This window comes from Castor canadensis, chromosome 10, assembly GCF_047511655.1.
Source record: "Castor canadensis chromosome 10, mCasCan1.hap1v2, whole genome shotgun sequence".
Lineage (NCBI taxonomy): Eukaryota > Metazoa > Chordata > Mammalia > Rodentia > Castoridae > Castor > Castor canadensis.
This window is the reverse complement of record NC_133395.1, coordinates 50197179-50224322: the sequence shown is the minus strand read 5'-3', so window position 1 is coordinate 50224322 and position 27144 is coordinate 50197179. Positions and strand designations below refer to the sequence as shown.

The window sequence follows — 27144 nt, the reverse complement described above, 5'->3', positions numbered from 1 at the left end:
TTAAAATATAGCCCCAACCGGCAGAGTTATTTAATCTATAATCATTAATCCAATGAATAAATGCTAAAATAATCTAAAAGCATTCAATTGAAATTGTTTACTTCTTTTAAGCTGTTCTGGGGCTTAATTACTATTTATCTGAATTTTAAGTTTAATTGCAAAATCTATACCAAATGATGAAGTTTGATAGAATAAAAGCTTTAAACAAAATGAGTTTCAAGCCATATTAAAAATTCATTTAGGGCTTGGGATGCAGCTCAGTGATAGAATGCTTGCCTAGCATGCATAGGCCCTAGGTTCAATTCTTACTAATATAAGAAAAAAAAATTACTATATCTTCTCTTGACAAAGTAGCTGGGATTAAAAAGTGAAGACAAAAGGAGGGAAAAGGAGCATAGAAATATAATTTAAAAGTGTTAACAAATTTTCTTAACATTCATAAGCAAGATAGAGATTTGTTGAAAGATTAAACTAATAGTTGTAAATATTAGTTATAAATATTAGGCAAGTTTAGCTTGAAAATTGTGAATGTTCAATGTAGTCTTTTATACCGCATTTGCTTAAACATTAGAATTCAAGTCTATTTGTGAATTCTCCCTGAAGTGTCATATTTAGAAGAAGGACACATAAACAGTGCTACTCAATCTAGATGGAGGGGCTGCCAGGATAGGTGTTGGTTTTATGTTATTTCAAGTTGCCTCTGTGCCAGAGCAGATATTCTACCAGAGACTGCCGACCAGAACCTGGTTCCATGAAATCTGTCTGCATTTTACTCATTTCTCCCAAATTAGGACTCTTTCTTAAACTACTATAAATATACATGCTTTCTTTTTTTAAAATATAGTTTAGACAACTAACACACATGCAAATTACAATGTTGATAAAAATCTGAACATTTTGCAAATACACCAAGTTTTAAACATTTGTTAGTCTTTACATCAAGCTACATAATCTTAAAAAATATGTTGTCATTTGAAATCTGAATAGATCTTTGAAGTCTGAACTGTACCCTCTAAAACATGCAATACTGAGATAAAGCTATGGAAAGCAATTATTTATGTCTTAAACTGACCTGTTCACACTCTATTCTTATGTTTGCAATGTGGCCTTTCTCCTATAACATTCCAATAGAAAAAATATTGTTGTATCTATATTTAAGTAACACATTGTATATTTTCATATATGGTAAATATTTAAAAAATTCAGACATCTATGTTGATAAAACATGGTGTTGTTTATCACCAGATTAACAAGATGCACATTTGTACCCAGGATCCATATAGTTGACTTTACATAGTGGAAATATGTAATTATGAATTGGATTAAATTGTGATGTTTGGCATTTAAAAATGCACTTAAGAAGCCAGAACTTATATCTTAGTTACATTTTTAAAAACTACTTCAAATTCCATTAATTTAGACTCGAGTATATATTTTAAGAATAAAAAATATTGATTTTATTTTATATAAAAGAAATAAACTTCCCAACATAACTTTCTCTTCTTATTCTTCAGACAAGAGTATGAGCTGATAAGATTTATTGAAGATAAAATCCTCCATTTGATGTTCCTGAATAAGAGAATGATATATTTTTTTTTACTTCTTACCAAGTTTTCTTTCTGTTTCTGACTTGCAAATCAGAGTATGCTAATATATTAGTTTACCACATAATGAAAGGAACTTTAAATTTAGTTAAGAAATTACTTAAATTTATTCTTATTTGAAATTTTGCATTGAGTCTTAGTGAACATCAAGTTGGTATTTATGTGAAATACTCATGATCTCAATAGCGAAATCAAATCTTTAGGAAATATTTGCTGTTTAATGATATTATACTTTGGGTTTTCTGATGCAAGTGTAGGATCAGTGATGGAAATGTGGTAGGGGTGAGAGAAGGAAAAGCACTCCGTTCAATTTCCCCAGGTAATATGATATAAATAATCGGAAAGTGGAGATATCATTTCACTTGGTTAATTGTAATAAACCTATTATCTTGTTAGAGCATTAAGGTAGACTCAGCATGTTGGGAAACAGATAAAAGGTGCATGAAAGCATTTAAAATTCAATCATTAGATTTCATTGCACCCATCTGCTCCCAAGAAATATAATTAGAAATTTGATTCAATGACCTTTAGCTGCCATTTTTGACCACAGTTTCAAAATTTGTGTTTTCAAGTTGTAGATTTTAAGTTAATTTTCTGAGAGCTATATACCCAATGCACTTATAACCTGATTACTTTTTTGAACAAATTTTGAAGAACTAAAATCAGGCTTAATGCGCTGGTGTATATTTGAAAAAGAGTCAACAATGTTATTTAATCTTGAATCTGGTTAAAAGCAACTAATGTTCAACTTCATTAAGGTTTTTATTAACTAGAGTAATTGCTCGTATTTTTACTGTTATTTTATGCATTACCACCTACCTCTCATGAATTATTCTCTGATCCAAAATATACTAAAATTCTACTTATAATATTTAATTATACTATAATTGCAGTTTGTAGCATAAGAAAAGTCAATGCAACTATATACAATTTCAGGTGGCTATCCTGAGTTTTGAAATTTTCTGTGTTGCTTTATGCCAACATAAGTATGATATTATAGAACCCCTCTAGAATAATTTTGTGTATTCATTTAGAAGAGTAAAGTATGATAAAATTATGTGCCTCACATAAGAAGTGCATTATGCAAATTGTCAGAGATTTCTTGTCAGCATTTGTGCACTGCATGCTCACTGAAGTTCATGTAACTTGGAAAAGAGTCATGATTAGACAGGTGTTTCTTCAGCCCATGAGATCAAATTCTGGAATATTTATGTAGTGGTGGCAAGCCAGATGTACACAATTTAACCCTATAATCCCATTTTACAGTTTTTTTGAATACTTAGAAACTTCATAATACTATGAAGTTGATTATTTTGGCAGCATATCTCTATTAACAAAATTCAGATATTCCTTATTTACAAAAAAATGCTGAAAATATAATCTAGTATAGTAAATCAACAAACAAACAGGAAAATATATCCAAGGGCTAATTGACAATGATGCTTTAAACTTTGTTTTTTATTGACACCATAAAAACAGAAAACACATAGTACTAGTGAATGATGTAAAGTTCTACAATACTATGCTACTACCATTTTAGTGTGGAGTAGTCATTGCTCAGATCCCTTGTAGTGCTAGTATAATCTTGATATAAGCCATATAAGACCATGCATCTGCTCCTAACAAATATTCCTTTTAGCATCATCTCGATTGCAAAGCTTACTATCATTTGACATGTAGAATTATTTTAAATGCACTCATCTGTTTTCTTAATGAATAGAGGCAATACAGAGTAATGTAATAATGTGTCATGATTTTCATTATGCTTATTTATTAGTTCTGCAATAATGGAAAGAAAGCTTACTGTTAGGCTTTCAGCTTTAGCTATTTATGCACAATGGTACTGGGTACACCATTTTATATTTCTGATGTTCTGCCCTCTCAAGAAAAGGAATATCATGATTCTTAAATCAAATTAGACTAGGGAGTTTCATACATCATCTTTTCTATATTAAGTGTACAACTTTTGTAAGTACCTGACTCTACTTGAATAAACTCATGCACTGTCAGAGAGAGGGAAACCTATTTTTCAAGCTGTATGTAACAACCTCATTTCCCTATTTTGAAATTTTTTTTGATAAAAGAGAAAGCAGCTATCAAATAAAAGATTTTTTTCTCTTTCATTTCTTTTATGGAAAATTGCATAGTTTTTGTCTTGTATTTACACAAAAATGTGTCTAATGTCCCAATAAGAAAGTGACATAACTAAAAAATTAAACATAAGGAACCTATAAAAAAAGTTCTTCAGGTACAGCTGATGTGTAAATATTTGATATTCTTGGACCCTGGATTTTGTACAATGACAGATGTATTAGACATGAGGCTACTCCACTGAGACCTTGTGCCTGCAGACCTGTGTTGCTCAGATTCAGACACTGCTAGTCTCTGTGTTTGGATTTCAGCTAACTGTCATTGAACTGGGAATTTGTAGTCAGCCTCCAGGGATGGATCCCCTCCACTTGGCTGCAGAGATACTTACTCTCTTTTGTCTGATATTTTTAGCAAGTTTTTTATAGTTTCCCAACATAAAGACACTTTACTCTTCGGAAAGGAAAAAGACAAATATCATAAAACCCTGATACGCAAAACTGCATATTTTTGCATTGAAATAGTTTCAATGTCTAGTGTTATATGATGTTAGTAATTTTTAAAGTTCTTTATTTTGGGGAGATATTTCCTTAATTGTAAGAGGAATTCTTAGTGCAAAAATTCTACTAAAAATGATTTACCTAAAACACTGGTGTCTACTACAAGCTAAGAACTATACAATTGTCTGAAAATAGACCAAGTTGCACTTATGAAGATTAATTGCCTATAATTTCCTACTCAGATGTAACTACTGCAAACCTTTTGTTGTGCAAACCTACAATTCTTTTTTTCCAATTGCAAAATCCAGAGGTCTCAGGCCTGAATTGATTTGATACTATTTATATTCTTTTTTTTTCTACTTAATGTGAATGTTAGCATATTTTCCCTGTAGAAATGTTAATATGTTCAATACTGAGTAGTTCTGCTATTCTTTACTAGGATGGAAAATACACAACAAATATCTCACAATATTATCTAAAATGCGCGTGTTAGCTATTCCAAAGCATAGCAGAGTAAAGGGTTTTGGAAAAGAGACTGTGAACTTGTATAAATCCCCACTTCTTCATGTGTATGCTCACGTTCATTTACATCTAGATTTTTTAAAAAGTTTCTTTATTCTAAACAAGCAATATTGACCTTCATTTGCCTTAAAATTTTATAAATATGCCATGGACATCTTTCCATGTCAGTTGTGTTGTTTCATATTATCTTTGAATGGTGAAATTCTACACCAATCAATAGATACATTCACTTTTTCAGTAACTCTCTGTAGACAGATTGTTTACACTGAGATTCTATTCCCAAGATTACAGGTTTAAAAAAAATTCTTTAGTCCAGGGCAAGTTGCATCACTGTTTTGGATTTTTTCCTCTTTTTTTATGAGATATAAAATTACTTGCTATTCTTAGAGTGGTTGTCACAAATAATGATGAAATGGATTATTCATATAAAGAATATGTTCTATACTGCAGATTGAATAAATAAATATTAATCCTATCACTTCTATTGTTAATTAAATGACATTAAACTTTCTGGAGCAGTTAAAGTTTCTGGTACTGATAAGGAGACATATTCCTCACAAAGGGGGATATTTAGGCCTAAATAGTATAATCATACAAGAACAGAATTGTTTCAGAATACATATAAATATTAAGAAGTAATTTACTGAAATGCTAATTTATTTTAATGCAAATTGCAAATTTACATTCTCTAAGCCAGATTTTTTCCTTTTTGTTTTAATTCTCAGTAAACTATATTTTTTTTGTTTTATTATTAATATGTGCATACAAGGCTTGGGTCATTTCTCCCTCCTGCCCCCACCCCCTCCCTTACCACCCACACCACCCCCTCCCTCTCCCCCCACCCCCTCAATACCCAGCAGAAACTATTTTGCCCTTATCTCTAATTTTGTTGAAGAGAGAATATAAGCAATAGGAAGGAACAAGTGTTTTTACTGGTTGAGATAAGGATAGCCAAAGAGGGAGTTGACTCACATTAATTTCCTGTGCGTGTGTGTTACCTTCTAGGTTAATTCTTTTTGGTCTAACCTTTTCTGTAGTTCCTAGTCCCCTTTTCCTATTGGCTTCAGTTGCTTTTAAGGTATCTGCTTTATAAACTATTTTTTTTAAGTAACCATTTTTGATAGAATATCTTTCAAAAATTGTTTTCCTGATATCTTCAACTTCTTAAGCTAACATAGTAAGCTTCTATAATGAAAAGATGTTATTAAGTCTTCTTTAAGAACTGTGTTTTTTTAAGCAGGAAGACTTTGGGGAAAGAAAGGGTAACACTATGTGGAAACTGAAGTGATGTTTCTACCAAATAATTTTAAGACAATGAATATTAGCAGTACAGGTATGCTTTATTGCATCTGAATTTATTCATGCTCCTTTTCTAACAAGGAAATTGAAGTTCAGAGGTTTACTTACATGTACACAGCGAGTTAAAAAGTAATGCCATCTGATACAGAATTTAGGGTTCTTGCTCCTACACCACTTGCCATCTTATAATTGACGTATTTCTTGAGGAATATGTAGAACAGAAGAACATCATACGAAATAAATAAGTGCTGCTCTGAAGTATTGAAGCTTACTTAATTCCTAGACTCCAGGTAAATTTGAAGAAGAATTCTTTAAGGCTTTCACATATTAAACATTAAAGACTCTGCATTAAAGACCACAGTACCACAGGGTATTTCAAAGTGGAGTTCAGCAATTGTTTTAAGAGGTTCTCTAGCTTGGTCCTGTAGGTTAAAAATATTGGAGAATCCAGATGCAGTCCAGAATTCTCAGATTTGTTATTCTTTTATTCTAATAAAAATTTTTCAGTAACTTTATAGTTTTTATTTGTGTTAGTTATGCTAATTCAACTATTAACAGTTATAGGAACAAAGTCATTCCAGGGAGTCTGACCTGTCATTGGAAACTCTCAAGGTATCATTTATTAAAAAGCATTATTTGAATGACAATAAGTCAATAAAATACATATGATGATAATCATAAAAGAATTCAGTAAACTAGAAAAATAAATATACACACAAGCTAGATAAATCATATAGTTCAAAGAAATTTGATTCATAATAGTAACTTATATTGAAACCCCCAACTAACCTTTCATGAATTCCATAGGCCTTGTTTTCTTCTTCCATAAAAATATTTATTATAATGGTGTTATAGGTAAGATTTAAAGGAAATAATGATTTAGGAGGTGGTACAATATAGTGGTGAGGTCACTTTGTAAAATAGGTAAGGAAACATAGATTCACAAAAGCAACTTGTCATGGGCAGAGAGTGAGTTGTTTGAGGTAACCAAGAACTATGTCACTGGGAAAGAGCAGGTACTTACTCTAAGCCTAAGTACATTTTGTTTTCAGGTGTTCTCATACTGACGCTGTTCCTACAGTTTTAAGTAGTTTGGAGTTGAATATAAACATGCTACAAATCACCTAACATTGAAGTCCACTTAAAAAGTAGAAACAGTTTTTCCATTCAGGTGCTTTTTAAATATCAGTCTTGTGAAGGAAACCTGTGACCTATGCAAAAAGAAAATGGGTTGGGGTTTTTTCTAAGCTATGACCTAATTAAGCAGAGAAAATATGTAAAAATTCCTTCTCATATTTTATCTGTAGGAGAGAATAGAGCAAGTTTTAATTCTATTTTATTAATGGTTAATAACTGAGATTTGGTCTTCCTAAGTCATGAATCCACAACATTTTTTATAAAGGCCAGATGGTAAATATTTCAGGGTTTGTGAGCAATAAAGTCTGTGATACTACTTTTCTCTGTCACTGAAACATGAAGGTGCCATAGATGACATGTAAACAAATGGGTATAGCTGAATTCTTATAGAATTTCATTTTGTAAAATTCGTAGTAGACAATGGACCAAACACGTTTGTAAGACATTGCTGTTACCAATATTTCTTTTTTTCCCCTCTCATGTGTGCATAAAAAGTTACATCATGTAGATTATAAACAGTTCCTAACAAAATAAAAATGATTGTCTGTAATCTCAAAATTAGTATGTATGTAAGAATGTAGGCCTATTGTTACATGCAATGATTGTTATTAGCAAGAACACTTCTTTCACAAGAGGAGAAAAAATTTTGAAATTTAAAGTCTTCAACCAGGGTGAAGTTAGGTATGTGAATTAGATATCAGTGACATTCTTATAAAGAATACAGATAGTTCATTTCACTTTTTGATAATATTTAATTTAAAATATTAGCATTTGTTAAAGATACTTTGCTTAATTTTAATTTTGGGTCTGAATGCCTACCTAAAAAAGATTATTTCCAATCAACCATACATTTTAAAGATGATATTCTTGTATTTGACAGAAAAAAATGCTAGCCTAGTAATCTAATACTTACTAATTTGATAAATTTTTCTTCAAATTTTAGAGTAATTCATCATTTTCAATAGTCATTTCTGAGGATAAATCTACAATTCTTTTTATATTATGCCTTATGGCTCCAGAATTGTTTTTCAAATAACTATTTTATTTTGAAACCAGAAATTCAAATTTAACTGTCAATTTTTGTAAATTTAAAATTTTGTATTCTTATTTGAAGAAAGCTAGTGAATTGCCCTTAAGTCTAAAGTTTTGGGGCCTAAAAATTTCCCAGAAGTATTCACTAGTTATTGTAAGATATATTGATTTGTTATCTGGTTGGCCAAATTGTTACATATAACTATAAAGAGTAGAAAACTCTCTACATCTATCAAAATGTATAGAAATGAAAAAGGAAAGATATTGTACCAGTCCACTTCATATTTAATTCCTCCATTCATTATTTTTCCTCTATGAATTGAATATACCTATAAGGTGATAATTTGAAAAACTAATACTATACCACACAGGCAAGTGGACTGTTGAAGTTTTTTTTAATTAATTTACAAAATATAGCCCATATCTAAGTAATAATAAAGTTCATCTTTTTACTGATAATTTAACATTTTGTTGAACAAGACTAGTGAATTGTGTTAATCAAAATCATTACATTTATAAAGTTTTCATTTTTAATGTATTTTGAATAAATAAATCAATCAAAAATATAACAGACAGAGTGCACTATATTTTTCCCTTTTTTTTTATTTTTCAGTACTGGGCCTTGCATTTGCCAGGCAAGCATGCGCTCTTCCACTGAGCTAAATCCCCAGCCCCACACAGAATGCACTATACATTTGGATCACCTTTTAAATATTTTCTTTGCTTGTGAATTTTACATTATGATTGACTAATGGCAATATCTTGATTTTCATTTGTGCTTATGAGGTAAGTACTCAAAAAACACCATTTTGACAAGTTATGTGAATATAATAATGATAAGTAAAAATACAGTTAAACTCACTGCGTGCATTAGAATATTTGATAATGAAGACCATTATTGCCTTTTAATGTTATTAGTCAAAGGAAATATATATATATATGTATGTATATATATATACACATACAGATGTATATTAAGTATATTAAACATTCAATTATAGAAAGAAAGAAGTGCAAATTCTGCTGATTTAATTTGGGATAAGAATAATACTATATTTGCTTAGTATGCAACAATTTTTAAAAAGTACTTTCAAGGTGAGATACATTGATTTCTAATCAACTTATTTCCAAAACTTTTAGGAATGCTCCTTGTTTCTGTCCGTTATGTCTAAGAAAGCACAGCTACTGACTGGTTCTGGCGGTCTTTGGCAATTGTTGCTGCTTTGTAATGCGTTGGGTATAGGATGGGTGTCTTTGTGAAAGTCACTCAGCTGCATTTCTCTTTTTAAAAAAATGTGGACAATAACTCTGCTGTCTCTCATCCAGCAATGGAGAAGAACGAATAATAAATACCTAAAATACTATTTTTTAGATCCTAATATAAGAAAATGTACTCCAAATTTCCCACTGAAGGATGTACACAATGACATTGGAAACTTATATGAAGATTTAGTGTAGAATAGTTTCAAAACATGCCAATAAGTAATTAATGAATTAAACTGAACATTGGTTTGAATTGGAAGAGTTCAATTTATAAAATGTTCCTTTTACATATTAGCAAGTTCTTTCAAATTAATAACATGACTTTAAGGAAATGTACCTAAGAGAAGTCTCAGCATTCATAGAAATAAAGTAAAATAATGTCACCAATTTATCTCCCTCACATTTTTTCTTTTTCTTTTTATATATTGAGACTTCTAGAAGAAGTTATATCAGAATTGCAACTAATTTTTACTGGCCACATACAATCTTTTTGTTCTTAGTGCTGGAGGTCGAGTTGTAGAGAATCCAGTTTTAAATATCCTCTCCAGTGGAGAAATCCTTCAGTATCCTTTATAGAGATAGAAAGAGAGGATGAGGGGAAGAGTCAAAGAGTCTAATGAAAGATAGTGAAAACCAGAAAAGAAAATATCTCTGGACCTCCCCTGCTTCCTCCACTGGACTGAAAGAGGGAAGACAGGTGTTAGAGGGCACTGAGGAGGCTGAGTACAGAAGAAAAGAGGAAAGGGAGGGCCCTGGAGACAGCCACCCTGAAGTTTGCTTGGATTTCTTTCCTAAGACATAAACTAATGGCAAAAAAAAACACCATTGCCAAAGCACATGTAGCATTCACAGGCATTCAAGGGCAATCCTTGGTGGCCCCTGGGATTCAGGATTCAGCAGACACATAAAGGGAATAAGAAGCATTCTGTACTTTGTACACTTCTATACCTAACGAATAACACTCCTCTTATAGGTTGATTATCTCAAGTTTCTTTGATCTTGTCAAGGAAGATTTTCTTTGAGATTTATAAGATACATAATTAAATTCTGGCACATAAGTTATCAACATTATCAATGTCATTCATAAAACATTTAGCATTTGCAAGAGATTTTAATATGTAGCCAGATCACCTTAAAATTATCAAAGTCATATTCATAGAGCAGCAGTGTCAAAATTCTTATTTATAGGATACAGCTGTTCCTATTCTCCCACTTTTAATTTAAAGGAATAATAGCTTTTGCTCACTATGGTGAGACTATCCTATGTTTTTATTATGCTTTTAGTAACAAAACACAAATGTCTACTATATTATACTTGTATTAAGTGTATTATTTTGAAAACCACTGATAAATACAGTTATTGCCATACTTCATGCACTTTAAAAATTCCAAAGCCATAGGTGCTGTCAGATAACTTTATAAGTAGTGGCTTAAAATGCCATTGCCTACTTCAGCAATGTAGAAAGAACCATACCATATATTCTGTTGAAGGCAAAGCTATCACAAGCAACGTCGGTATGAAAAGGCTTAAAATGAATTATTTACCTCTTAACACTCCCTTGTGTTTAGTCTGCTGCAAAAAGAATGCTTATTATCAATGTGAAAAGTAGTGGCTCTGAATTAAGGGAAAAGTTCAACTTATTTTGTTTTCAAGCCAGTAGCATCAATACATGCAATCAACCTTATGTTCCCAATTCAGAAGATTTTTCAAAATTCTACTCCCCTGTACCTGAACACTGAACATCCATTTTCACTGAACCATTAATAAGATTTAACACTATATTTTGAGTCAATAACTTTTAGACAAAACTGTTTCATTTACTACACCTCAACCTCACATTAGTTTGTGAGGTCTGCTGATCTCTTAATGTTGATTTAATAGTGTGAAAGACCACTTTCATTGTTACTCAGTATTTCCTCTTCTATATCAATACACCTACAATTAAAACCATCTTCATTGTTTTGACAGCCTGAGGAAAATCCTTTTTTGTATTTGACATACATGGGTTTACTCTCTAGTATATTACAAACTTGGGAGGACAATGCTGACACAAATGTATAAAGCTTATACAGAAAAACACAACATAAATTTAATCTTATATATAATCATTTATTTTTATTTATTTTTTCTTTTATTATTCATATGTGCATACAAGGCTTGGGTCATTTCTCCCCCCTGCCCCCACCCCCTCCCTTACCACCCACTCCACCCCCTCCCTCTCCCCCCCCACCCCCTCAATACCCAGCAGAAACTATTTTGCCCTAATTTCTAATTTTGTTGTAGAGAGAGTATAAGCACTAATAGGAAGGAACAAGGGTTTTTGCTGGTTGAGATAAGGATAGCTATACAGGGCATTGACTCACATTGATTTCCTGTGCATGGGTGTTACCTTCTAGGTTAATTCTTTTTGATCTAACCTTTTCTCTAGTACCTGTTCCCCTTTTCCTATTGGCCTCAGTTGCTTTAAGGTATCTGCTTTAGTTTCTCTGCATTAAGGGCAACAAATGCTAGCTAGTTTTTTAGGTGTCTTACCTATCCTCATCCCTCCCTTGTGTGCTCTCGCTTTTATCATGTGCTCATAGTCCAATCCCCTTGTTGTGTTTGCCCTTGATCTAATGTCCACATATGAGGGAGAACATACGATTTTTGGTCTTTTGAGCCAGGCTAACCTCACTCAGAATGATGTTCTCCAATTCCATCCATTTACCAGCGAATGATAACATTTCGTTCTTCTTCATGGCTGCATAAAATTCCATTGTGTATAGATACCACATTTTCTTAATCCATTCATCAGTGGTGGGACATCTTGGCTGTTTCCATAATTTGGCTATTGTGAATAGTGCCGCAATAAACATGGATGTGCAGGTGCCTCTGGAGTAAAAGTCTTTTGGGTATATCCCCAAGAGTGGTAATGCTGGATCAAATGGTAGATCGCTGTCCAGCTTTTTAAGTAGCCTCCAAATTTTTTTCCAGAGTGGTTGTACTAGTCTACATTCCCACCAACAGTGTAAGAGGGTTCCTTTTTCCCCGCATCCTCGCCAACACCTGTTGTTGGTGGTGTTGCTGATGATGGCTATTCTAACAGGGGTGAGGTGGAATCTTAGCGTGGTTTTAATTTGCATCTCCTTTATTGCTAGAGATGGTGAGCATTTTTTCATGTGTTTTTTGGCCACTTGAATTTCTTCTTTTGAGAAAGTTCTGTTTAGTTCACTTGCCCATTTCTTTATTGGTTCATTAGTTTTGGGAGAATTTAGTTTTTTAAGTTCCCTGTATATTCTGGTTATCAGTCCTTTGTCTGATGTATAGTTGGCAAATATTTTCTCCCACTCTGTGGGTGTTCTCTTCAGTTTAGAGACCATTTCTTTTGATGAACAGAAGCTTTTTAGTTTTATGAGGTCCCATTTATCTATGCTATCTCTTAGTTGCTGTGCTGCTGGGGTTTCATTGAGAAAGTTCTTACCTATACCTACTAACTCCAGAGTATTTCCTACTCTTTCTTGTATCAACTTAAGAGTTTGGGGTCTGATATTAAGATCCTTGATCCATTTTGAGTTAATCTTGGTATAGGGTGACATACATGGATCTAGTTTCAGTTTTTTGCAGACTTCTAATCAGTTTTCCCAGCAGTTTTTGTTGAAGAGGCTGCTATTTCTCCATCGTATATTTTTAGCTCCTTTGTCAAAGATAAGTTGCTTATAGTTGTGTGGCTTCATATCTGGATCTTCTATTCTGTTCCACTGGTCTTCATGTCTGTTTTTGTGCCAGTACCATGCTGTTTTTATTGTTATTGCTTTGTAATATAGTTTGAAGTCAGGTATTGTGATACCTCCTGCATTGTTCTTTTGACTGAGTATTGCTTTGGCTATTCGTGGCCTCTTGTGTTTCCATATAAATTTAACAGTAGATTTTTCAATCTCTTTAATGAATGTCATTGGAATTTTGATGGGAATTGCATTAAACATGTAGATTACTTTATATAATCATTTAAGCAAATAATTCTAGAACCTGGTTCAACATGCTGTATCTCTTCTTCTTTAGTGTCTAATCTACTATCAGTCCCATCCAGTGTATTTTTAATTTATGATAAAGCCATTTTCTTTTTTATAAGTTCTATTTGTATCTTTTTTTAATCTTCTATATCTTTCTTCCAGAGTTGAGATTAAGGTGAGGCAAGGGAAGTATTCAGAGTACAAAATTTAAGAACATACTTAATCCCTGTGTCTTTCTTTTACATTCCTAGACATATTTTTAATATTTCTAATAGATTTTAAGGTCCTTATTGAATTCTATCATCTCTCTCACCTCTACCAGTGTTTTTATTGATTGATTTTTTCCCCAGGTATGAGTGATATTTTCTACATATGACATATAATTTCTGATTGGATCTCAGATATTGTGAATCATACATTGTTTAAGGCTAGATGATTTTGCATCTACATTCTTAATTAAATGTATGTCTGAGAAGTGAATTTACCCTCTGAGCACAAGTGTAGGTAGACTCATTCCTCTAGGCCTCATGTTTGGTAAAGAAATAGAGAAAGTCACAAGGACATAAAGAATGGAACAGTTTACAATCTACTGCATCTTTTGCCCTCACACCTATTGCTCTGGAAATGTTAGAGCTCCTTGATGTGTCAAAATTATTCCTTTCACCTTCCTGTTCTCTGATTTTGTAAAAGAAAAAAAATGACATTTTTGTCTTTTTTAAGATAGCTACACAGGGAGTTTCTTTGTGACATTTCTATGTGTATATGTATTATAAACTAAATTGGTTCGTCTTCTCTATTTTTCTTCTTTCTACCTTAGTCCTCTCTTATGGTGGTTTCAACACTTTCTATACAGGTCCTGCCTGGGGTGGGTAGGTGGGGAGAAGTTGTTACTAGTGGGAGAGGGATGTAGGAATATAATGCAAATACTGAGTACACATGTATGTAAATGAAAAAATGATACCTGGTGAAACTATTTCAGGAATGGGGGTGATGGTGGGATAAAGGAGAATGATGGAGGGGATGAATTCAAGTATGGGGTATTTGATACATTGTAAGAACTTCTGTAAATGCCACCATATACCCCTACTAAGCACAAAAAAAATATTCCTTTCAGAGGAAATTTCCTGATTGTCTCATGACTCTATAGAGGGTAGTATAAAATTAATCCTGGCTAATGACATATTGAAATTATCATTTATGTATTTAACTATCAGAGTGTGTTAGCACTAATCCAAGATTGAATTCTAGTAATGTTTGCTTAAATGGTGTGTATGATGGTGAAAAACTGACGGTGGAATCCAGTTTCTTAATGCTCATGTTACTCTTCTTTCTTCCTTTTGCAGGCATACAATTGAAGACTAGTATTCTGATATTGTTTTTTAGAATTCATTACAAATGAAAGTCAAAAGATAAGGTTTTTATTTTTTCTCACCCTACAGGTATCTTGCTTTATAGAAACCCAAAAATACTCTTAACGTTTAACATACTTCCTTCTGGTTATTATTATGCAGTGATCACAATCAGGTTGCACACAGGATTCAAAAACTAAAAGAAGTTATAATGGAGAGTTGTATTATTTAGCTGAGAAATTTTCACACATTGTTTCATGAAAAACATGCAACCACACATTTAGAACAGTATTGTCCAAGTTTTACCACCAATGTCATAAAGTTATTTTTTGCACTATTTTAGATATAGAGTATCTCTCAGATGTAGATCATTTTACATTTATATGGCTTTTGAGTCTTTACAAAAGCATTTTATTAACTTACTTCCAAACTTAGAGTCAACTTTTCTAAATTAAAAAAAATAATTACCCTTTCTGAAGGTGGATCCCAGTTTGCAATGATCCAGTCCTGTTTGTTTTCTGTGTTAAAGAGGAATGTGCTCTTTTGCAGGAAATGCCATCCCAAATCTTTATTTAAGGACTTATTTTATGGCTGAGTAAAGAGGAAATTCACACAAGAAAAATAATCTGTAAAAAAGATGAAGCTGGGGTTAAATAATTCATACTTAGGGTAGACCATCTTATAGAGCTGTTGGTTTGGTTTGCTTATGTGGTTAATAGATCTTTATGTCTCACCCATTTGTACTTCCTTTAAGTGAGTAGGGTCTTTCTTCCTAAGTTTCAGAGTTGGCTAGTTTTTTTAAAAGGCAAGTTCAGAAAGACTCGTTATAGAGACTATTTAATAAAAGAATGTATAATTTCATAATTATTTTGTATGAGGCAGTAAAATACTCAGCATAAGGTATGCCGATGGTGACATTAGATATATTTTGGAGATTATCATTTGTTTTTGAAATATATAATAAGATGATCCTTTGGTGTTATACAGTTCTGTGAATTTTTATTCATCTCCAGCTTCATAAAACAAGCAAGATACTAAACACTTCTATCACCTTAACTTGTTCCTTGTGTTCTCTCTTGTCATACTTTTCTCATATTTAACCCCTGGTAACTACTGATCTTTTCTCTAATAGTTTTGCTTTACTCAGAAGTCTTATAAATGCAATCACACATTGTGCATTTTGTGGAAACTGGTTTTGTTCATTGTACATATTACTTTGGAGACTCACCCAAGTTGTTGCACCAATAACTTATTTTCTTTTTTCTTCAAGACCAAACCTTTTCATTTATCTTTATTTCATTGTTTTATATTTTTGTTATCATATTATTGTTGCACTAGGAACACATTGTGACATTTACAAAAGTGTTTACAATATATCTGAATTAAATTCACCACTTCTTCATTCTCCTTTATCCCTCTTGTCCTCTTTCATATATGGATACATAATATTTCCACTATATTCACCCTCCTACACCTTTTTCTTGTATCCTCCCCCTCCCACTGGTACCAATCCCCAGTCAGGACCTGTTTTACCTTCCTGTTCTCTGTTTCTGAAAAAAGACACTTTGTTTCTTTAAGATAGTTATATAGGGATTTTCGTTATGACATTTTTATGTGTACAATTTACCATAACCCAAATTGATTTATCTCCTCCATTTTTGGTTTTACTTAGATCGTATTAATCTTTTGCCTAGTACCAGTAATTTATTTTCTATTGCTAAGTAGTATTTCATTTTGCATATGTATGATGGTCTATTCACTTGTTTGAAGACATCTGAGTTGATTCCAGTTTTTGGCATGGAAAGTTCCTGCAAATATTCTTGTACAATTTTTGGTGAGCATAGCTTTCATTTCATTAGGATAAATTCCTAGAATTAGTAGGTTTACAAATATGTTTGGCTTTATAAAAAATTGCCAAATTGTTTTCTAGAGTATCTATGCAATTGTAAATTCTCAACCAAATTTGTGATAATTCTTACACTTAGTATTATTAAATTTTAAAATTCCATTTAATCAAATGGAATTAAAGTAACACTTCATTGTAATTGTAATTCATTTGTCCCAGATAGCTAAATTACAGTGAATATCTTTTCATTTTTACATGTGACATCAGTATATTCTATATGGTGAATGGTCTGTTCAACTCTTTTTTATTTACTTGACATGTTTTGAGACTTCTTTATATATTTGCACACAATGTTAATGAGAATATTAAGTGTTCTCACAGGCAGTAGCTTTTTGAAATATTATTTACAGTGCATTTTGCAAAACCAGCATTTATAATTTAATAAAGCCCAATACTGTTTTTTCCTCTGGATCATGCTTTGGTGTCATGGCTAAGAACTTTATTTATCCTCAGTTAACAAAGATTTTTCTGCTGGTTTTTCTTCTAATTTTTTATATCTCTATTATTTACATTTATGTCTGTGATCCATGTTTAAGCGTGTGTGTGTTTGCACATGAAATGTGTGTTTTAAGTGTGAAGTATAGGTAATAGTTCATTTCCACTGCATTGTCTGTAGAATTATACTTGTGTATTCTGCCACATTGCAAATTCTCCCATTCTTGTGTGAGTCTACTTGTGGATAGTCTCTTCTGTTTTATTGATTTATGTGCCCATTCTTTTGGCAATATTGCACTGTCTTAATTAGTGCAGCTTCATTAAAGGCTGCACCATGGCAATTTACAGGGCTGCATGGTTCCTTCATCTTGATTCTTCATTTTCAAAAGTTTTTTGGCTGTTATGGCTCATTTTTGTTTCCATATAAATTTAAGAATCATCTTGTTTATAGCTGCAGAAAATCCTGTGAGGAATTTGCATGGAATATGCTATGTGTGTAGATTATTTGAAGGACATTGACATCTTTTTGGTGTTGACTATTCTAATCCATACACATGTGATAGGCTCCATTTAATTATCTTACCATTTAATCTACAACATATAGATCATATACTTTATACCCCCATATATATAAAACATACATGGATTCCCTAAGTATTTCATGTATGTTCATTCCTTTAAATTTTGGATTTCCAATAGTACATTCTAGAATTTAGATATATGATTGAATTTTGTGTGATGGCCTTAAATGTAGCAACCTTGTTTAATTCATTTATTAGTTCTAAGAAGTTTTCTTTTGTCTTCTTACTATTTTCCACTTAAACAATAATATTGTATATAAATACAATAATACTGCCTGAGAACATTTTTATCTGTCCTGTTTGTATGCCCTTTATTTATTTTTCTTGCATTAGTGCACTTGGTAAGCTTTTCATTACAATGATGGATAGGAGTGATGAGAGTAGGCCTCCTTGCCTAGGGGAAAAGCTTTCAGTCTTTCATCATTAAGTGTGATGCCAGCTATACTTTTTTAAAACAGATTCCTTTTATCCAGTTGAGGAAGTTTTCTCCCATTCCTCATTTGCTAAGAATTTTTAGCATTAATTGACATGGATTTCCATCAAATGCTTGATATACCTTTAAAATTTCTATTTTAATGTTTTAGTTGTTCAAAAAGTCCATTTTCACTTCTTTTCTATACACCTTCAGATCAACTTTTTAAGGTACATTTTAAGTGACCATATCAAATTAATCTTTTATGAATAAGGAGCTTTCCCAATGTTACCTAACATAGTTTATTATTTCTTTTAATCTTTATCAGAGATACCTGTTTTTCAATTTATGTTTTGTATTTCAGAGAACTACTAGGATGAGCAAGTGGTAAACGATGGCATATCTTAAGAATTATTCATTCGTTAACTCATTTTTGACACAATGTCTACTGCCCTGGAACTACAAATATAGCCCAAGTTGGCCTTGAACTTACAATCTTTTTACCTTAGCTTTCCAAGTGTAACAATTGAAGGTATATACCAGCATGCCTATCTAGTAATAGTCTATTATTGATTACTGCTGATAAAGTTTCAGATCTGAATATCAAATCAATTTAATTTGATTAATGTACTACAATTTACTGAGTACTAATTGAGAAATAAGTAAAGGCAAACAATCAAAGAAACTGTCATATCCTGCAGACTTGTTAAATTCAAATGTGTGCTTGCTTTGTTGTTTACTTTTTTGTTTGTTTTGTAATGTCTAAATTTTTATTATTTTTAACAAACAAAACAACAATAACAACAAAACAAAACCAGGAAGGCAATTTAGTTTTATGCTAGTTAAATGTCTTTTGTGATGTTCCAATAATGACTTTCTAAAAAATTACTTTTATATCATTTATTCTGGCTTTTGGAAAGATTGACTAGGTCATTATATCCTAAATTTTTAAAATATCTAATTACAGATATTTGTGTATCTACTATCCATTTTCATGGTACACATTTTTTATTGATAAAGTTAAGTTATATGTTCTTAAAGTAATACTTTTAAAAGTTATTGTGTTTGAATTTAGTTTGAGGGGAAAATATCCTTAGTTGTTGGTTTTCCTGAAAGAGGATAATGTTTTTAAGACATCAATATTTATATCAAATTTCTCTACTGAGACTTAAGTAGTTATAAGTGTCTGATCTCATATTTTACTTTCTTCCAAGACTTAAGATTTAAGGATAATAAATGTACAAGTTAGAACTCAATTGTTAAAAGTAACGTGCTACAAAATATCTGAATGCTCTTCTACTTTTAAATTAAAGGATGCTATGATACACATAGCTTTTTTATCTCCATTCATTTTTCCATGCAAATATTGTTAGATTATTTTAAATAAAATTTCAGACACCCATGTAGCCTAGATAATGAAAATGTTACTTTTTATATTTAACCAGTGTAGTTTTTATAGTGAATTAGTTGTAACTTTGTTAAAGACTAAATAAAATTTCATTCATATATTCATATATTATTGTACATTAATACTATTTCATGAACATTATTTCACTCATTTTTCAATTATGCACACACTCACACAGTCTCTGACATTCTTGTCTACTCTAATGAGACAGAACAGATAACATTAGTAAACTTCTTATATTCAGATACTGATTAACTTATAAACTTTTAAATTTTGCCTTGTGAAATTCTATGATCATAGACCAACTTTGTTTCTTTTTTCTACATTTATTTTCACCTTTCCCTGCCCTGCTTCTTCCTCCTGCACACATCTTTTTATTACTCTCTCTCTCCTTTTTCTCTGTATTTTTCTCTTGCTTTTTCTTCTGCTTCTATCTTTCTTCTTTTCTTTCTCTTTCCAAATCATTCCTTTTCTTCCTTTCTTTTCTTTTTTATTTTCATTAAAACAATGCTTTTTAGCACTACCACTGTATGCTACAAACATTCTGATGCATACATATATGATTGTACACACATATAATCTTTAATAGTTCATCATTCAAATGAAAAATGTATTTTATTCTCTTGCTTGTTTCTTACTAGAACTTTTTAAAACTTTAATAATGCATAAACATTTTTAGAAATTGTCCTTCATAAGACAATGATAGGAAAACCTTTGCCAGTCTTCCTTCCTGTGTCTAACTGATTAGGGATTCATACTTGAAACCATTTAAAAATCACAAGAATATTTACATTAGCAACTATATTTTCTAACTAGAGTTTTCAATTTCACTTTGCATTTTACTTTCTCTTTTTTACCCAAGATTCTGTTTTCTTCAAGTGTTTTAAGACACTTATACTTAGCTATTACCTGACTGCATTAATAGGTGGGATACAATTTTGAACCAATCCATACGATAAACTAAATTTTATAAGTATGAGTAGTTTCCAAGTAATTATACTTTTAATAATTGCAAAATTCCTTTGCAGACATTTTTGCCACTTGTGTAGATTAGTACTATTAATTTTATTTGAAGACATTGCTATCCTTAAAATTTGGTAGTTTGTCATTATGGGAAAAAAAGTTAATATGCTTCACTATTACAACATGTCAATGAAAATGTCTGTTACCAACTACTAGTTAAAGATGGTGAGGCCTGAGAAATAAATTCACTTTGGTAATCTTCCTTTTGCATGTAGTTGATAAAGGTCATTTGGTCTAAGAAAATTACAAATAAAAAAAATTGTGTTGGATTTCCCTGCTCCCAAACTTCTAGTGGGCAATGAAACTTACATGATAAGTAATTTTTCTTAACATGTCTTTTTTACCCTGGTAATAGTTCATAAAACCAAATAAGTTAAAAAATTACATTGAAAGCAAAAGAGAATACTCTTATTTTATATTACCCTTATTTATAAAGAAAGCACATATTGCACTACATTAAGTCTTACCTTGGGCCCTCTGCTCATGAATTGCCTGCTCTCTGTGTCACCCATACTTGTAGGCTGGATGGTCTTGTACTAACCCATAGCTGCTTCAGAGCATAATGGGCTGATATGAAGTGATGCAGAAAACAGGAGAAGCTTTGTCCCTGAGTCAGCTGCAAGAAGAAGTAACGTGTATGAATGTACAGTATAGGGAGATCCATGAAAGATCTAGTCTCTTTCTCCCAAAAGACTCTGTTCCATGATACAAGGAGAATTCAGTTCTTTTTGGCAGACCTCCATGTCAGTTTGGAAGCAGTAAAAACAACCACAACAAAAAGACTGGTTCTTCAATGTCTTTACTCTTGATATTTTAAGTAATTTTTTCTTATTTTTATTTTACTTTATTTTTAAGAACCAAAAAGTGATAGCCTTTTCCATTGGAATGTTTGAACATAATTTCCATGATTGGGGTACAGGTGAGGGTGATTTAGAGATGAGATTAATCATGTGTGACATGCTTGTCTGTGTTTCTAGCAAAATTTTTAGGAAAGACCCATATCTTTTAATTGAGGAGTAGACAACTTTAAGTGATATTTTATCTAGAAGAGCCTAGAATCCCAGCAGATAATGTAATTATGTTTAAAAATGTGAATTATTAAATAATTCACACTTTTAATTTGGAGAAATTAAAATTAGGTCATTTCCCACTCGTCCCACAAATATTCAATCTTAATATCTAAGTAATGAAACAAGACAGATAGTGTTATCCATCCTGGTACTAATAGAGAATGCCAGATATGACAGGCTCATTGTTTACTTTAACAGGTAATTTGTGGACCGGAATCATTTAATTGTTCTGAGTACATAATTACATGTCAGCAATTTCCAATTTAATTAAAATGTACAAATCTGAAGATTAAGGGAATTTTTGAATTATTAATCATTTTTCCACTAGGAAATCTTGTTGCTCTGCAGGAGATTTGTCCAGTGTACAACTATACGTATTTTTTTCCTTCTCTTTCACAGACAGACAATTTTCCCGCAGAGCCCAATTACATGGGCAGCAGGCAGCAGTTTGTTCAAAGGTAAGGCCTATTAAATAACTTTCTCAGCTTCCCCATTTGCATTCGTGTCAAAATTGCTTTGCAAGAGACTACACTTCAGATTTAAACTGGTAGAGACAACACTTTCTCTTTTTTTTCTTTATATGTATTTCAGTAGCTCCACGTTTAAGGATCCAGAAAGAGCCAGCCTGAGAGACAGTGGGCACGGGGACAGTGATCAGGCTGACAGTGACCAAGACACTAACAAAGGCTCCTGCTGTGACATGTCTGTTAGGGAGGCACTCAAGATGAAAACTACTTCAACTAAAAGCCAACCACTTGAACAAGGTGAGTGAAGTCTTTAACTGCTTACAAAGTGTAAAGTTTAAGCAATCATTATAAACCTATTAGTACCAGAGTTGAAGTTTATCAAGGTGGACTACAACATTGATAGTTTATAAAAAAAAACTGTAAATCCAATGGTTACCCCAGATGAAAAGTAATTATTCAATATCACAGACACATTGAAACAGGAAAGCCTTGAATATCAGCCTAATCTTTCCTATTTTGGGTTTTACTAACATGGAAAATCTGGCATGTATCTGCTAGATTTGTGCATTTTGATATGCTAATTTACAATATTAAAATTAGTAAACGCAATACTTGATAGGTGAAATAAATACTTGACTGGAATTTTGTATCTCTTACCTATGTTAGCTTGTTTTGAGTTTGCATTTTAGATTCAAAATAGTTTTTGAATCTTCATAGATATCAAATAAATATGAACTTGTCTGTCCTATAGAGGTAATAAGATATATGAGTAAATAAACACATATTGTTTTTCTAAGTCATTTTTCAATATGCTCATTTAATATGACTTTAATAATTTTCATACTTTTAACATACCAACATTATCAAACACAATGAAATATCTGCTAAGGATTCATTCAAAGATAATTAAGATGCTCTTATATGTAATATTTACAAATGGTGAATAAGTTTTTTACATTATATTTTAAAAAATTTAGAGAACTATTGTACATAACATATTTTAGCATTACATTTGTGTTAGATCAGTTGATAAAATATTAATAGTATTTTTATATATTTGTTTTTTATTTCATATTCTAAACTAAGAAACAATTAATCCAAGTAAACCTAATTTATAGGCCAATTTTTGACTGATACTTAGAAAATTTTTATAATGCAGTCTGTCCTAGCATATATAAAGCAATATGTATAGCATTATTAATTTTTTGAATCATTTTTAAATTTGACAACAAACATACTTTCACCCATATATGTAAATATGCTAGATATACTTGCTTACATACATTTAAAACAAACATACATATATATATTCAGTATAGAAATATATATTAATATTTATACACTATAGTTTTCTGAGACTTAAGATTGGTTGTCCTCACAAAAACCCTGTTTAAGTGTATTAGAGTATTGTCATTTTTTGTGATCTTTCACCATACAACTTTCTGTTTAACAATGCAATATTATAGTAAAAATTACTTTTAAGAGAAGCAATTAGAACTTGTCCAGTGTGCACAGTTCCTATACTATGGATTTTAGTCAAAGTGATGGGTGTGCCTCTGTGATATTATAACATACATAAGCCTTGTAGACACATTTTAAATAATGGAATGTTAGATTTTAATACGTGAATCACTCTACAAGTTGACCCACCTATGTGTATGACACATAAAATGATTGATAAGTATTCATTGTAGTATTTGTAAAGCTGCATAAACAGTTTTCATATATTGTATCATTAAAAAGAATTTTGTTAATTAGTAGAACGAAACAACAGACAAAAATCTTGAAAACCTTGTAGTTCACATTAACTTTGATTCCTTTTCATCCATTAACTAAGCCATGTATTTGATGGGAATGTATTTGATGTATTTTCCCCTGTAGAACTAACAAAATCTCATTTATCGCGTGTTAAGATGTAAGTTGTAAAAAAAAAGCTATTTATCAATTTTGATATCAAAAGATAGTATCTTTGGAAAGTGACTGTCATTCTTAAATGAAGGCCAAAGTTGGTATATGTTTTAATTGGTATTACATATGACATAATTGCTGGTTTAGCAATGAGGATGCCAATACAAATGTCTCATTTAAAGCAAGTAGTTTGTGCACATCTCTATTAATAAATATACAAAAACTATTATGACTCTGAATGCTAGAATTACATAATCTATGAGTTATGTAGAAAAGAAAAACTAACTTCAATTTAAAAAAAATTCTAAAAGTTACCTGTAATAATATTTTACTTGAGAGATTTATCTATTTATTTCATTTAATCATTAATTTTATAAATAAGTATTAAATATTTCAAATATATATATGGAAAGGTATAATTTATTTAGGAATGTCAAAAAAGAAAATATTGAATACTGCCTTGAAGTAATCATATGTAAATAGTAGAGATGGGAGATCTTTCTTTGTTTTTATCTCTCTAAACTTCTCTCTCTTTCACCTCTCATTAGCTCTGTCATCTGTCTTCTTATCACTTATCTATTTGGTTATCTCTTTCTATCATCTGTAATCTATCTTCTTGGTCTGTCTGTCTGCCTTTTCTCTATCTATGTATCTATGCTTTTCTGAATACCTATCTAGATTCAGAGAAGAGGATTAGAACTTGTTGAGTTCTCACTAATCGCCATCCACAGTGTAAACTTCATTCCAACATCAGCTATCGAGCCTGCAATATCTTAAATTTTCATTTTTATCTTACATATGAGAAAGTACAGCTTATTAAAATTTAATAGCTTGTTAACTGTCATAGCAAGTAGAAACTTAATCCTAGTTTTAAGTATGGACAAAACCTGTGCCTTTTTTATACAACTTTGTCTTCAAATAATTTGCTCACATAGACATTTGAGTTATTCCTGTGACAAGATATCAAGTGTTCATTAAAGAGTAAGTTAAAACCTGAGTTGATGTACGCAAACCAAAGGGGAGAAAATAAAAATAGCTCAGATACATTGATTGAACAACCAAGTATTCCCTGTACTTTGCTTAGTATTTAAAATATATTATCCATTTAATTTTCATAGTATTTACAGAGAGGTAAGTACTCTTATTCTCATTTAATAGGTCTAAATACTTTAAAAAAAATTTTGTATAGTCATAATTAGTGAAAGTAGAATTAGAAATCATAAACAAAATAAACCAACAACAAAACACACGCCTTCAGATCCACATAATCGTTTCATGTAGGTATCAAACACTGAATCCTAATTTTTATTATTTTCCAAGATTTCTAAAAACATAAGTAAATTTCTTCTTAGGAGAAAGAAGCTAAGAGCTAAATAAAAGGAAGCCTGTTTGTTGTCTTTTACTAAAGTTTGTAATAGTGTCTTATGCAGATTTCAATAAAAAATAAATAACATATATTTTTATATTTTTGTGTTATTTTATTTGTATTTTTTTCCATTTTTCCATTTCAGAGGTATCAATTTGAAAATTAATATTTCTGTCTAAATAAAAAATTTTAAATTTATAAATACTGAAAATTCAAAATTAATCCACACTTTTTCAAAGTTACTTTCTCTGCTTGAGATTTTATTTTATTACCTGAAATATTACTTTGTTTCTCCTCTTTTATGGACTTAATTTTTTTCCTGATATTTCTGTATTTTTGCTACCATCAGCTTAATAATTTGAAAGACATAGTAACTAGTATGTATTGCCCATTTTTTAGCAAAAACATTTGAAAGGCTTCAGCAGCTAATTGAAGGTGTGATGTACTGCACTGCAGCTGAAGATAGCTGTAAGGATTTTATGTTAATAAAGCCCCTAGTAGAAAAGAGGCTGTTTTAGTTTCTTTTAGTATGATGAAAAAAAATCCTCAAAGAATGTGCTTAGTTCCATCTGATTTCATTTTTCTGCCCTGTTTCTGCATTAGACATTTAGATTTTTCTCCATATTCCCTTTGTCTCTTGTCAAATATTATAAGTAGGTAGGTAGATAGGAAAATGGGTAGATAAGCAATCCAAAACTTTTTAATAGCACATTATTTAATAAGAAAAATAAATATGTATATTCTTATTAAGCCACTTATTTATCAAAAATGGCACAGAAAGTTGTTCAAAATACATTTGCCTTTATTTTACTGATTTTATAATTTAGAATAAGAAAGCTGACATATCAAGAACTAAAACACACATAATAAATACATAATAAAATACACATAATGTTATTTTGGGAAAAAGAGAATAAAACTCATGTTTTAGAAGCTAACTTACTATTTTTGAATCAAAATTTTCCTCATACTTTGACTCCTTTAAAGAAATACTTTATCTTTGAATTTCTGTTACTAGAAGCTTTGGAAATGACACTGATTATTAGCAATAATTTCTCCATCTCAAAAGATTTAAAAAGTGTTCCCTAAAACTCAGTTAGTCTCCATTAGTTTCTGAGTAACAAACATGCATCTTCATAAATGTTTACCAGCAATTTCTCTGAGATCCTTGTTAATGACCAAGTGAAAGTTCTCAATATTTTAAGGAAGCCCAATCCTCTAATGTCTTCCTAATTGTCCCTAAAGCCTGAAGCTGATGGAATAGAATTATTCATTGTATTTCTATTGACAACCTGTACATCACCAAATCAAAGAACTATTGGGGGGACAGTGTCATTCTCTTCCTTGTGACTACATTTCAGAACTTTCTGCTTCTTAGGAATTGTTTCACTCAGTCTTTCTCATTTCCTATTTTATTTAATTACTTTGAAATTTTTATTTTTCTATTCAATTCTATGGGTCCCCTGTCCTTTCTCAACTGTTAGAAATTCTTTTAAAATTATATCTTAGGTTTTTTAAAAAAAATTCAAATTGGAATACTTGAGTAAAATCTTATTGTTAAAAAGTCCATGGAAATGCAGAATAACAAAACTACCAATTAACCTAGGTTTGCTATAATTAATTCCAGTTTTAAAGCTATATTACCTTAAGGATTATTTTCCCTCTTTTTTGAAGACATTCTAGAAAACTACATATATTAAAGATAATAGATTTATGTTTAAGTTGCTTTTTGAAACTAACTTTTAAAAGAAATGCCAGTATAAACTTATTAAAAATAAATTTAT

The 27144-nt window shown here is 31.1% G+C and overlaps 1 protein-coding gene and 1 long non-coding RNA gene across 4 annotated transcripts in view; one reads left to right on the top strand and one right to left on the bottom strand.

Moving 5' to 3' along the window:
* LOC141411454 (uncharacterized) overlaps window positions 1–21150 on the bottom strand; it is a 29555-nt gene extending 8405 nt beyond the window's left edge. Inside the window, exons 1-2 of the long non-coding RNA XR_012436213.1 lie at window positions 21017–21150; window positions 15253–15410 (exon numbers count right to left, since the gene is read on the bottom strand). This is a non-coding gene — a long non-coding RNA (uncharacterized lncRNA). The remainder of the gene's footprint in view (window positions 1–15252; window positions 15411–21016) is intronic.
* The window catches only part of Pcdh17 (protocadherin 17), a 97188-nt gene that overhangs the window by 15818 nt on the left and 54226 nt on the right, over window positions 1–27144 (top strand). For 2 of the 3 annotated variants that reach the window (XM_020154396.2, XM_074043289.1), the window contains exons 2-3: window positions 22019–22077; window positions 22211–22383. In XM_020154396.2, coding sequence (XP_020009985.1) covers window positions 22019–22077; window positions 22211–22383 — 232 coding nt within the window. The remainder of the gene's footprint in view (window positions 1–22018; window positions 22078–22210; window positions 22384–27144) is intronic. The other variant, XM_074043290.1, reaches the window with a different exon arrangement.